The following is a 15,181-nucleotide window of genomic DNA, read 5'->3' on the forward strand; positions in this document are numbered from 1 at the left end:
CTTGGGGACTAAGAAAGCACTTTCTAATAATGATTAAATTAATTATTTAATTTATCATTTCCAAATAATAAAATATATATCAGTATATATTTTTTTTCTCAGTGCTTACTTCGTTCACATAACTATGTACCTCTTAGAGGTACACCCCCACTATATAAACACTACTAATGTGTGTGTTCCATCCGATGTGGGACTTCCACTTTTTCAATTCACACAACACTAGTTCTACCCAACATGGGAATTTGTGTTTAGTCTTTTTAACTCAATTTCCACACATGTTCCAACAATCCCCCACTTGAATTTAAAAAATGGTTTCAAAAATAACGTCAAAGACATCTCCATAAGATTTGCTAGTAAACAAAGGTGTCGCCTACAACTTGAACCTCTGCATAGCGGGTAAAATTCTGATTAACAAGAGTTGCTTAGAGCATTGAACTCTATCTCAGACATAGAACCCACACACAAACCTTTTTCATAAGGTGTATTCTAAAAGCCCGTGCGTTTATGGCCTTGCACGTCTATCCCGGTTTTAACGAATGTTCTAGGTATTCTGCCCTGAATACCATAGGAATCGGCCTAAGTTCCACATTCGTATAGGTGAGTCTATCAAGAGTACTCCTGTAGCTAGGTACTCCACTCCACATAGAGTATAGATCTCATTAAGAGTTTCTATTATCTCATCCTTCTGTCACTGCAGGAATCATGCTTTCTTACTTTTCTCATAGCATGTTCTATCACTCATGACTTGTTATTACCCATTGAACCTATTTCTTGGGATCTCCAATCATGTAGGTCGGGTTACCATCACTTGTGACCTTTGGGCATTAGTCCCATCCTGTTGGATGTGTTTAGGACTTTCTTTCTAGCAATTCCTTTCGTCAAAGGATTGGCTAATTCTTTATCAGTACGTGCACGATATACTTTAACCGTTCCTTTTAGAGCTCTCTAATCATTCTGTGTTTGTGCCTTAATTATCGTCTCTCACCATTGTGGTAACGATTCTCAATTTTGTAATAGCTGCAGACTATCACAATAAATTAACACTTCGGACAACGGTTTCACCCACTGAGGGTTCTTAGCTAGCAAGCATCTTATCAACTTGCTTCTTCACTAGTTTTCTCTAGTGTTCTCATCTCAGATTCATTCCATAATATCATTTGTTTCAACAAATAACTCCTCAAGTGATGCTCAATGGGCAGTCACTGGTCGCTTTGAGACTCATCTGAAGGATGTTCAATTTTTTATCTTGTACCACTTATGTACAATATGATACTTCTCATTTGTATCTTGTACCATTCAAGTACAATAGGATACTTCTCATAATGTAATCCTAGAGTCATAATCTTCTTAAGGCACCTCATGACTCTTTCAATAGCATGACAATGCTTCTCATCTGTTTACTAGTAAACTTGAACAAAAGTCTCACGACGTGGCCAACGTCGAGTCTAATACAATTCAATGGCATGTCTAAAGACTGCCAATGATGCTCACACTCAAGTGTTCTTGAAAAGTTTTACACTTGCAAGTTTATAGTCAAATAATTACATTCCTTAAGATATTCTCAACTTTGTGAGATTCATCAGAAAAATTCTCTTTTCTGATCTAGTAATCTTGAAACCAAGAATTACTTCAACTTTGTCTAGGTCTTTCTTATCAATGTTATTGATAAACAATGATTTCATATAATTCATAACATAAATTTTTAAACCAAATATGAGCAAGTTGTCTTCATAGAGACATATGATCGTGTAAATATTATTTGTCACTTTCATTCACTTTATACTCATTCGATAGCATTAGAATGTCAACTTTTTCATGTCATTCCTTAAGAGTTTATTTTAGACCTCACAAAGAATTATCTAACTTACAGAACTTGTTTTCTAGTCCATGAATCACAAAACCTTCAGGTTGTTTAATATAGACTTCTTCTTCTAGTTCACCATAAAGAAGGCAACTTTCACATCCATTTGGAGTATTATCGAGTTATGAACGGCGGCTAAAGGGACTAGTACTCTTATGGATATGATTCTAGTGACTGGTGAATAAGTGTCGAAGAAGACTATATTTTTCTCTGTCTAAAACCTTTGACTACAAGGATAGCCTTGTATTCATCAACCGTACCATCAGGTTTTAGTTCTTTTTCCTAAAATCCAAAAACAACCGATTAGTTTGCAACTATGAGACAAGTCAACCAACTGTCTTGTTTTGTTAGACTCTAGAAAATCCATTTCATCGTTTATTGCTTCTTGCCATAATTCAGCATCCAATAAGGATATAACTTCTTTAAGGCTTAATGGATATTCTTCAAATGTATAAACTGAGTTCATACTCTTTAGCTATTCTAGCTTTCCTACCTCCTCAAGGTTCTATAACATCTGGTACGATGTTTTCATAACTATTTCTGATTACACGAATGTGATCAGATATAGTGCCCCCACTAGTTCTTAATTTTTAGAAGGGAATTTATTTTGCCCCCACTAGTGCCCCCACTATTCTTTAGTTTCAAGGGGTAAATATTTACATAGAAATCGGCGTCTTTTAATTCTATGATCACTTTAACATTTAGGTCATAAAGCCTATATGTTTTGCTATTTATAGCATACCCAATGAATATACATTCATAGGCTCTACTAGTGAGTTCAACTCTCTTGGGATCCAGAATCTAAATATAGTCCAGACAATCCCAAGTTCAAAAAATAAGACAAGTTGGATTGTCTTTTCTTCAAAAATTTCTTAATTAGAATTTTTGTTCTTAGACTTGGGTACTCTATCCAACATAAATTTCAATTTATAGAAATTGAACATATCAAGCGCATCAATTTTATTTTCCAAAATTCACAGTCATTGATAAGTATGATAAAAGATTATTTTATCATTTCTAATTTATGTGCTATCAAGTATGCACATTCAAATTCTCTAAACACTTGTTTATATGAACATTTGGTTCATATATCTTGACTGCAAAATATAAAATTGTTTAATCATATAACGTTGGAATTAAATCCAAGTTACTCAAGTTTAAAATTAAACACTTGTTCACATGTCAAATATTAAAAATCACACAACTAATAAAATAGAAGGAGATTTTTAATTTTGAACATACCATCAAAGGCGCAGTCTTTTCCCATAAGAATGCATGGTACACAAATATTTCTTTAAGTCTGAGTCAACCCAGTCTTATTCAATAGAAATCTGAAATTCAGATTCTTTCTTATTTTTAGAGTAACTAATACTCCCTTCCGAACTAAAATCACGCTTGTTCCTTTAACCGATTAACCGTGGGCACATATTAAGGAATTTGCGCATTTTTTCCGATGGTTATTCCGAGAGAAATTCACTAAGGTAACAACCGAATCCATCCACACTAATTGCATCCCAAGAAATCAATTATACATTACCATCCATAGTAACCAATAAAAAGTTCTCTACAAATGTTGACTTTGCAATAGCAGGGATAAAGTCATATCCAACTTTGGTTTCATACTTTTATGTAATTGCATAAAAGTTCTTTAACGACTTCAGAAGTCATGTTCTTACTTAATATCAAAGGAAACAAGCCATGCCGAATGAAATATAGCAAGCGTGGCTTCTCATGTTAAGTAAGATAAACATTGCTTCTTCGGTGAATATTAATGCTGTTGTTTTAAACAACAAGCACTTCATCAAAAGATGTAATTCTATAGCTTGATTTATTCTTAATTTATTAAGGGACAATTCAACCTCAATAAGTAACTTCTTCGGTAGACATAGCAGATCGAAACGTCTTAAAATTGTTGTTTTTGGATTTCCAAACAGTTGTATTTGGATTTCCAAATTCTATTATCTACCGAAGTTGTTACTAGGTTGAGTCACGACCAGGTCGCTCTCTTTAAGACGTTTTGTGGCACTGCCCAAAATTGTGCAAGGCAGACTATCAACCACGCCGCCTCCAGGATAAAACAAGCTCAGCTACAACTGTTCGATTAACTACTGCACTGTAGAAAACCGTTCGAGAATTACACCTCCAAATATGGTACTAAGACCACTCTATAATACTGAAACCAATATGGTATTGTAACCACTCAATTATGGTGTTGAGACCACTCAAATATGGTGTTACCACCATTCTAATTTTTAACTTCTCCAAATATCAATAGGCATTTCAACCACTCAAATATGGTGCTACGACCATTCTGACATCCAACTTCTCCATGAATTGAAGAAGAATATATATGTTTAAGATCATTCTTATTATACCGAAAAGGGACTATGATATTAAAACATTATTTATTCCGAAGAGAATGATTTATCAAAGGGACTATGTTCTTAAGACCATTCTTAATTCCGAAGGGACATTAAACCGAAAAGGGACTATGGTCTTAAGAACACTCTTAATTCCGAAGGGACAGAAAGGAGTAGAAAAAGGAGAAGAACTTGTCAACACAAGTCGAAGGAGGGAGAAGAGAGGAAAAACACAGGAAGCATCAACTGTGAATTTCGGTGTGTGGAATGCACTGTGTGAGCTCTCTATTTATAGAGAAAGTTCACAACTAATAAGTAAGAAACTTTGGGAGCAGTGATTCTCATATTAGATCTAGTACAAAAATATCTCAAATTGAGTCTCAAAATATATCATATTGAGTACCAAAATATATTATTCAGCACATAAATATATTACTGAGTATCAAAATATATTTTAGAGCATGTACTAAAATATATTAGATTGCCTTCCCAAATATTTCAGATTGTGTTCCAAAATATTCTAGATTGCGTTCCAAATTATTTTAGCAAAACTTGGGGACTAAGAAAGCACTTTCTAATAATGATTAAATTAATTATTTAATTTATCATTTCCAAATAATAAAATATATATCAGTATATATTTTTTTTCTCAGTGCTTACTTCGTTCACATAACTATGTACCTCTTAGAGGTACACCCCCACTATATAAACACTACTAATGTGTGTTCCATCCGATGTGGGACTTCCACTTTTTCAATTCACACAACACTAGTTCTACCCAACATGGGAATTTGTGTTTAGTCTTTTTAACTCAATTTCCACACATGTTCCAACAATTTTTTTTAAGGAAAATTTTGATTTTGTTTTATAAGTTTTTATGATTCAAAATTAGATGTTACATTTGCCCAATAAATTAGTCGGAGCCGAATCACAGTGGAAGTTTTTTACAAGTTTTTACGATTATAAATAATATATCTTTCACGTTTAACTGTTTTGTAGAAATTTATTAAGTTTCATTGAAAGTGGAATGAAGTTCTTTTTTATAAGTATTTCAAGTATTTTTATGTTTTTACAAGATTTTCCTCAAAGATATTCTAAAAACTACTGTATCGCTTTCCTCAAAGATGTTACATTTGGTATGGGTGTTCGAAATCATTAGATGCTTCCCAATTTTATGTTTGAAATCATAGTTGCATCATTAATTGTGTGTTAGATAAGCTAGCCCCTCCTTTACCAAACGACAACTTAAAGGTTGTTGTAAATCGTAGTGGACATGGAGCCAAAGATGCAGCCATAGATTTCAATCGTAGAAAATGACACTATTATTAAACTATATCCATGTATCCAAAGGAAAAGGAAAAATACTATGTGTATAGAATGGTATAATGAGAGGCGTGTTTAAAACTGAACAAATTTAATACAAAAACTTTAAATTAAATCAATTCAAATTGAAATTGCAAAAAATCGTATTTGTTTTGGATATATTCAGATCAATTACTTGAGTTAGAACCCTCTTGTCGGATTACAACCCCTAATTCTTTAGGTGATCTAATATTCTTCAAAGGTTTTCAAAGCATTAACATAATATCACAATTAAACGATTATTCATTCCTAGACTAACCTTGTTTAGTTGAACAATTCAATTAGGTCTAAGTTGATGTTTACATATGGTAGGTATATAAAAAGTATTAAGAACAATTAAATTGAATAAAACTATATTAATATTCACATGCAATAGAGTTTCACAACCACATGTTTCAAACAGTCTACATCAGAATCGTCTCCAAACCTAATCTCTAGTGATTTAGATACTCATAATGAAAATTACAAATAACATAATCAATTGAAGCTTTTAGAGAATGATAAAATCACAGTCTTTTACATTTTTTTATAAAATATGACTACTTTTTATCCACATTTTTAATTTGATCTATGTTGTTTGAAATTTTAAACTTTGTTGGAAACATTGCTAGAAATATGATGTATTTTAGCTTTTTAACTTTATTTTAATGTTGGAAAAAAAATTGTATTGTCTCAGAAAAGTTGCACTAACGGCTCCAATCCAAACCAAATTGATTTTGTTTGATTCGAATTTTATTTTAAAAGTCAACCAAACCAAACCGTATGCTTTTTTATCTTGTGATTCAGATGACTATAAGTCTTATACATAACTATAAGTCTATTGTAATATTTTTGCATGCAACCCTCTACTTTTTTCATAAATAGAAATTAGGCGTTTTTCTTTGGGGAAATAAATATTAGAATTAAATACGTAAAAGATCCATGCAATTAGGAGTTGTTTTAAGTCTTTTTTTCTTTTTTTTTTACAAAAGTTTTAAGTCATTTGTGTAAAAAACAAAATAGAAATCGGGGATTTGTGTAAAATCAAAAGTTACAGGTTCATAAGTTCTTTTGTCAACAAAAAAAAAAAAAGTTTCATAAGTTCATCTTCTCCAATTTCATCTACTCGTCATCTCTTTCAAGTTCATATTCTCTCTATCCATTTCACCTTCTCCTCTTTCATCTCTACATTTGCAATTGGGTTTAATTTTAAATTAATTAAGTTTGTACGTTAGGTTCGACATAAGATTTGCCTTCGGTTCGACATAAGATTTAATATATTGATTGATGCAAGGCAATTTCAGTCTAAATTTGAATATATAAAAACCAAAAATATGTCAAATTAGGCAAATATATTTTTTTTAGTGGAAATAAGGCATATAATTAGTGTGTTTCACGGAGATTCGTCACTGTTAAGAGGTGGTAAAAACTCCGTATCAATATTATTGTAACTTAAAAAAACTAATTTTAAATAAATTGATTTTGTAAAATAATTTTAGTTAAAAGTGAGCAAAATGTAAAGTGAGTTATGTTTGGATAAATTTATGTAAAAGTGTTTTCTTGTTATGTGAAAATGTGTTAACAATAAATTCAAGTCTAAAAGTAATTACGCGGAAGTTAGAAATTCTAGTTTCAAGTTAGAATCAAATTTCTAAATGTAAAATTTTCGATAAATTTCGAATATATTAAAATCAATTCTATAATTTTTTTAAGAAAAATGCTAACAAATGTCCTTAGGACATTGTTTAAGCATCTAAAAATAGTAACTTTTGCATTGGAAATTGTATAGTTAGATCATCTCCAATGAGGATTCCTTACTTAACAAGGACCACTCCCCGTTGAGGACTCCCATTGAAGGAAGAAAAAATGAGTCTGTATATAAGAACTCTCTCGTGGATAACTAACATGTCTCACATTTAAAAGAACTAGTAAACTATGTACTAGTTGGTCCTACTCGCAAAAGAAGTAATTTTTTAAATAAAATGTATTTCATGCAAATTATTATTTTTTAACGAAGAAATGTAAAATTTGTAATGTTAATTTTTGTATTTTCAAATTCTTAGAAAATGTGGCAGAAATTTAAGTTCATACGAATAAATAAATATATTTTATAATTTAATTTTTTTAAGGGTTATAATTAAATATTATGTGGTAATTCATAATTTAATAAATAAATTATTTTTTTATAATGATCTAAATTTAGTGGAACATATTTAAGTACTTTTCAATGGAGTCCTTATTAGTGTATTGTCATTGGAGTTATTGAGTCCTTAATAAGTACTTTCATTAAAAAATTACTATAAATAAGTGATGTGTACACACGGGGTCCATTTAAGGAGTCCTTATTAGCGGACTACCATTGTAGATGCTTGACTTTTATATGTGTTTGACTTGTATTTTCAAGACAAAAATTCTTTTTGTAGGTTTTTTAAATAATGCCCTTAAGACATTTGTTAATAAGACAACTTTTTTTAATGACAAAGATATATAAGAAACTAAAAACAAAAAAGAGTACAAATACTACATGACCGAATAAGAAAGCAAAAACAGAGAGAAAAAGAGTCTTATATAATGTTTCATCCCCACGAATTTTGATAAATACCCCCATAATCTTTTTTCTTTAAATTTCCCCTTGTCATTCAAAGATTTCATCAAAAACAACTTTGATACCATTTGATTTGATAACTAAATTGTGGCGTGCTGACGGGATAAATTGATTTTATTTTTATTTTTTAAAATCGATCTCACATTTTTGAAAAATTAAAATTAAATTAGATCGTAAAATAGGGTATTTTCATTTTACCCCCTTCCAAAACCTAAATCAAAAACTAGAAGAAGAAGAATAATTATGATCATAAAAATGGTGGAATTCCTTTGGAAGATGATCATAAAAATGGTGGAATTCATGCTATGTTTGTCATAATTGATGATGGATGGCAATCTGTCAGCATGGGCCCCAATGGTATTGAATGGAAACATGATTGTGCAGCAAAGTGGGTAGATTTTCATCCAACTATCATCGTCCATACTTTTTTTTTTTACTGTCGAATACGCAAAATTAATTTTGTTGATATCTTTTTAACAATTTTGCGAATCACAAACTCATAATCCCTTCGTGTCAAAATATAAACAAAATTCATTTTTTAGATTCATTCATTTAATGATGCATGTGGTTCATAATATAGACCACATATATCATTAAATGAATGAACCTAAAAATAAAATTTTGCTTATATTTTGAAACTGAGGAAGTATCAAAGATTAATCCATTTTCCAAGAAAAATCAATTCTACATATCTGAAATCAATGACTAACGTAGTGAGGAATGGGACCAATGTAGATTAGTGCTTAACCTACGTCAAACACGCGGCCTCCAGTTGCATCGACCACCAAGTATAAATAAAAGGTGTTGCAACAAGTTCAAAAATCAAAACATAACATAACATAAGAGGTTAATAACTCTGCAACACAAAGAGCACAAACACAAACATGGCTGCATGTAAATTGCAAGGTACGATTGTAAGAAACCAATTCATAGAAAAAAAGGTAGCGCCCAAAGAGCGTAACTCTGCGGTGGTTCAAGCAGTGGTTACTCGTGATAAGTTTAATGTTAAGATCCCTCAATTAGCCACTACATATACACCCTTGCCTTTCACAATACCCTTGATTGAGAAAGCCAAAGAAATTATTGTAGAGACAGAAGATACCACTTCTGCTGGAAAATTTGGTAGGTTTGGAGGGAAGTTTGTACCAGAAACACTTGTAGTGTGCTTCAACCAGCTTGAAGCTGAGTTCAAAAATGCCCTCCACGATGATGTTTTTCAGGTAATTTGTTAATTAGGATGAAGGATATACCGTGTCCAAGGTACGGTAGGTAGGAAAGACCCTGGGTTTGAATCTCGATTTTCGGATACAAAATCTGTCTTTTTACGAAATTAATTTAAAATTTAGATAATATATAGTACCTACTCTTATTTGTGAATTCCTCAAACTATCAAATAACATAAAAATAATTGTTCCCACAGGCAGAGCTAGCAACAGCATTAAGAGACTATGTTGGTAGAGAGACACCTTTGTATCATGCTCAAAGGTTGTCAGAGCATTACAAAAGCAAGAATGGTGGGAAAGGGCCTGAAATATACTTAAAAAGAGAGGATCTCAACCACACTGGCTCTCACAAGATGAACAATGCTCTTGCACAAGCTATGATTGCCAAGCGCATCGGTCTAAAAAGTGTCGTTACGGCCACCGGTTCAGGACATCACGGGCTAGCAACAGCTGCTGCATGCGCAAAACTTGCTTTGGAGTGCACAGTCTTTATGGCTGCGAAAGACATGGACAGACAATCATCTAATGTACGGTTGATGAAGCTGTTAGGAGCTAAGGTAACCAATCAAACATAACCTTTAATTTTAATTATTGAACACGAAGATTTTCCTACCTAAAAGAATCCAATAATATATTTTTTTTAGATCAAATGCATCTAAAGGTCTTTAAGTTTTTCATTTTTTCCAAAGTGGTCCTTTAAAAACTTAAAGGACTTGTTTTAGACTTTTGAAACTTAAAGGACTTATTTGAGACTTTTGAAACTTAAAGGACGACTTTAGAAAAAACGAAAAACTTAAAGGACCTTAACCTTTTTTTTGAATAAAAAGAATCCAATAATTGTCTTCTCCATTTTTTAGAATAAGTTTAATGCAAGTAACCTCTTTTAACACAATTTTTTCAATGCCCAATCAATGTTCATTTCGCAAATTTACGCGGTCCTACCATTTTATAGATAGGTTCCAATCCCATAGTTATGATCCTCATGACCAAGGAAATTCCTGCTTAATTAATGAGTCAAATTGATGTATTTGGTTTATAATGTAGACCAAGTATATCAAGTTTGGTTGACTGACCCATTTGTCTCTTATAAAAATGACTGAAAGAAGTAATTATTTTTAAAGTTGATCCTAAAGGGCGATGCTTTGAGATTATCTTATTGACACGGGTGGCCCTGAGCATGGACGGAAGGAGCAGCTGTCCAGTCCACAATTTTTAGAGGCATGAAAATTATTGTTTCAACATAGTAGTTAGTACTCTATAAATATATATTTGTTAACTCATTTTAATTAATTTTGTAAGAAAAATATATTTTTAGATAATCTTGATTATAAATGAAATTTTTGTAATTAAAAATACAGGAAAAAAAAATACGTTCAAATAATTATAACAACACAATTTTATTGATTGATTTAGAGCACAAAAAGTTATATGATCGATCATGCTTTGTGGTTTAGTGGGGTGTCGTGCTTTCCAAACATAAAGATAAAGACATTTTTAAAATTAGCTAGTGACATGACTTCTTTTTAATAATAAATTTGATTGATATACCCAAAATAATCGTCATATAATTAAATTAATAATGTATGTAAACATGTAGGTTGAAGCTGTTAATGGATGTTTTAAAGATGCATCATCAGAGGCTTTTCGTTGTTGGGTTGGAGACCTGGAAAACAGCTACCACTTGTCAGGTTCAGCGGTGGGACCACATCCATGTCCCACCATGGTACGTGAGTTTCAGTCAGTGATTGGGAAAGAAACAAGGAAACAAGCATGGGAAAAATGGGGAGGAAAACCAGACATTATTGTTGCAAGTGTTGGAACAGGTTCAAATGCTTTAGGTATGTTCCATGAGTTTCTATCAGACACAGATGTGAGATTGATTGGAGTTGAAGCTGCTGGTTTAGGGTTAGAAAGTGGAAAACATTCTTCCACTTTAACCAAAGGAGAAATGGGTGTTTATCATGGTGCTATCTCCTATTTATTACAAGATGGTGATGGACAAATTATTGAACCTCACTCCATTGCAGCAGGGTAAGTCACACCAATAATACTTCACTATTTTATTGAGAACTTTTATCCGGTAGTATTATTGTTTTGTGGCTAGAATAAGAGACGGAATAAATTATCCTATCCTATTTCAATTTTGTCATACGATACGAATTAATTGAGTTAAAAATCAGCAAAAAGAGATTAAGAAAATAATTTTTCATTGATATTATTTTAATATTATATATGAAAGTGATTTTGTGTTTTATGGCTTTTATTAAATAGTTTAATTTAGAGGGCTTCAAATAATAAAATTAGACCAACTTTTGATTATATCCAAATAAAAATTTGTGCATGTATTGTTGTTCCAAATTAGACCATCATTTGATTATTGTAGGGAATGATTTAATAAACAAACATGGATTGAAATTAGATGATAAGTTTTTATTTTTATTTATTTTTTTAATTATTTGCAGGATGGAGTACCCAGGAGTTGGTCCAGAGTTGAGTTTCCTCAAAGAAAGTGGACGTGCAGAGTTTTGTGTCGCAACCGATGAAGAAGCTCTTGATGGTATATACTTGCTTATTAAAACATAGACATTATATATAATCAAAACCATGCACAAATATTTAAACAGTTCATGTGCTATGACTTTGCAGCGTACGAGAGATTATGCAAATTGGAGGGTATATTTCCATCTCTGGAGGCAGCACATGCATTGGCTATATTAGATAAGGTTGTTCCAACTTTACCAAACGACAATATTAAGGTTGTTGTAAATTGTAGTGGACGTGGAGACAAAGATGCGGATATAGTCTTCAATTGTAGAAAATAACACTGCACTATTATTAATATTCCATATAAATTGTATCCAAAGGAAAAGGAAAAACACTATATGCATGTGTATATAAATTAGGCTTAAATATCTAAAATATAAGCCACCTACTTGTTTGAATAGGCCCCCCGAGTCTGTACTTTGGAATCAACATAAGATTGAATATATTCATGCAGGGTAATTTCAGTTAATTCCTTTATGAGTTGTTTAATTTTTTATTCCGAATTAAGATATTTTTTTTTCTTGTTGGGATTTTTTGAGTTGGAGGTGATAAATTTCTTGATTGCATGTTGAAATATTTGGGTTAAAATTAAAAAGATGAATATGTTGGGTTTTATGGGTTTGTTATCGCGATTTTCGGGTGTCAAGTCATTAATTAGGCTTGAACCTTTCAATCTTTGATATTCTCTATTTTTTCTTGGGAATGACAAAATTGAGAAAAACCCTTAGAGTCTAAGTTCGGGGGTTGTTTTCGCTACGGGAAGGTGTTAGGCACCCGGAACGATTATGGTATTCCATAAGAACCGTTCTCCTAAGTTTCTTTCTACGCTTTATTTTTATTGCCTACTTATAAAAAAGTTTTATTTGAGTGAAGAATGGGGGGAAGAAGATGATTGGGATTTTATTTTACTTGGCTTAGAGGAGTTTTAACTCATTGCCTACGTACCCTTTTAAGGGATCAAAACCAAACGTAGTTCATTCTCGAAAATTGTTTTTGTTTTTGTTGGTTGATTTTAAGTTTGAAAAAGGAATTTTGAAGAATGGAGATGAGAGGCCTCAAGGGCATGAGATTTGGAAAATGTGAGGTGGAAGTAGTTATTTTGCAAAATAAAGTCTAAGTATGATTAAAATTTATTAAGTTTTTTTTACTTAAGAAAACAAAAGGAAAATGAGGAGTTTTGACTCCTATTTTAGAAAAAAGGTTTTCAAGTGAGGTTATTCACATTTTTTTTGGAAAATGATTTTTGTCTAAGCGTTGTAAAACCTAAGCATACATCTAAACATACATTCCCTAATCATGCATCTAGAATATCCATGTGGGGTGTGTGTATGTGTCGGTGCTCGTGTCGGTGTACATCACTTATAGTGTCCATAGTCCTTTACATTGAGTCCTAAATACATGCTATGGTCTTGCAAGGAATTAAAAGGGAACTAATCTACCTAAAATTATTACAAGCCCATTTGGTATAGAAATGAATAGAAGAATAATGCCTAAACTATGAGATGGATGAAATATGAAATGAAATGATTAGTACCATAAGGCATAAAATAGTAAAAAGGGAAGCAATATTGAAATGAGATAACAAAAAGAAAAGAACAATGAAAAGAAATAAAATGACAAAATATGCCTAGAATTAGGTATAACACTTAGACATGCACATGGCCTATAATTCCCTCATCATAGCCATTTTTAAAAGAGGTTTGATTTTGAGCTATAATGTGATGATGATAAGGACATATACAAGCCAAGCATTGTGACATATTTCTAGAAATACTTTGCACTTTATTTCTTAACAAAAACACACATTATTTGCAAAACCAGAGAAATGAAAATTCACATCACCCAAACAGTAAATCACACATAGGATCAGAGACATATTCATTATGAAGTTGCACATCAATCATTCTCATCACATGCCAAAGTTTTATGAAGTGAATATGGCAAGAAATTCACAAGTTTAGCCCAAAAAGAACCAATTAATCAAGAAAATACCACATGCATTTTTTATTAGTTTTTTTTATGTGTAAAAGCATCACAAGAAATACCAAAAAATGAATTAAAAACAGTAGGAATTTTTCTAGAATTTTGAGAAAAAAATTGAGCAAGCAGGGGTTCAATCAGCAAGAAAACAAGGTGTAAACAGCACAAAAAAAAGCAAAAACGTACAGAACCCTAGGCCCAAACCCAAAGCCCAACACCGGATCACAGGAAAGCACAAGGACCGTTGGATTGATCCAAGAATCCAAGACCTAGATCTAACGGTTGAGAATGAAAGGGGAGAACCAGAAATAAACCGGACCGGTTCAGTGGTTTATATAAAGGTTTTAGGACCGGTTTTTTCCATGTCTCCCTTTCCTTTCTCTCTCTTCTCTCATTCTAGTGAGAGAAGCTCTCACTTCTCTCCTCCCTCTCTCGCCGGAAACCGCATCTCTCCTCCCTCTCCCTCGCCGGAAACTGCATATGGAGGATGATCTTCATCTTCTCCGGTGAGGTTTGTTCCTCCGGCGTGGTGGCCGGCCGCCCAAGGGTGGCGGCGCCGCCGCCGGAGTTTGAACAAACTTCTCCGTTTTCGAAAATTTTTACATTTTTGGATATCCTTTTTCGTTCTAAGCATGAATATGGCATTGGATTTTGCATGCAAGGTTCGCATCAACGTAGATCTGAGATTCTTTTTGCGATTTTGAAATGAAACTTTTTTCAAGTTTTTTTGCTGTTTTCGGTTGGAAACTTTTAAAACTCTACAGATCTACACTTGATTCGCCTTTGTTGATGTTCTTGCGAAAGAAAGATGAATTTTGAGTTTTACCTGTGATTTTCGGTTAGAGATTTCGAATTTGTTCTTCGGAAAACTTCGATTTGATTCTGTTTGTGGATTTTCTGAACTGAAACCGAAAATAAATTGGTTTTCTTCTTCTTCACCGGTTCGACTTTTCTTTCCCTCTTCTTCTTCCTCAAAAACGCCTCTGCGATCGTGCTTGAGTTTGCCGCTTTCAGTGATGAATTCGCACTCGAATTGCAGAGCAAAACGATTCAGTGATGAAGATTCTTTGATGAATCTCTGAGAATCGAAAAGAAACTGATGAATTTGATGAATTTGTGATGATTTTCGGTTTTGGAAAGTTAGGGTTTTTTGTGATTGTTCTTGGTGATTTTCTGTTTTGATCTAACTGAATGGAGAGAGAAAGTTGAAATCTGTTTTTGGTGATGTGTCAATGATTGGATCTGATTCTGACTTGTACAGTGATTG

The 15,181-nt window shown here is 32.5% G+C and overlaps 1 protein-coding gene across 1 annotated transcript; it reads left to right on the forward strand.

Annotated features, from left to right (window-relative positions):
• The first annotated feature begins 8,980 nt into the window (after positions 1 to 8,980).
• Positions 8,981 to 12,403, forward strand: LOC11446449 (tryptophan synthase beta chain 1). The gene is made up of 5 exons (XM_003610615.4): positions 8,981 to 9,387; positions 9,588 to 9,947; positions 10,988 to 11,421; positions 11,853 to 11,947; positions 12,037 to 12,403. Exons 1-5 carry the CDS (start codon positions 9,052 to 9,054, stop codon positions 12,210 to 12,212), a joined length of 1,401 nt encoding a protein of 466 aa, XP_003610663.1. The 5' UTR covers positions 8,981 to 9,051; the 3' UTR covers positions 12,213 to 12,403.
• Positions 12,404 to 15,181: the final 2,778 nt, after the last annotated feature.

This window comes from Medicago truncatula, chromosome 5 (assembly GCF_003473485.1).
Source record: "Medicago truncatula cultivar Jemalong A17 chromosome 5, MtrunA17r5.0-ANR, whole genome shotgun sequence".
Taxonomy (NCBI): domain Eukaryota; kingdom Viridiplantae; phylum Streptophyta; class Magnoliopsida; order Fabales; family Fabaceae; genus Medicago; species Medicago truncatula.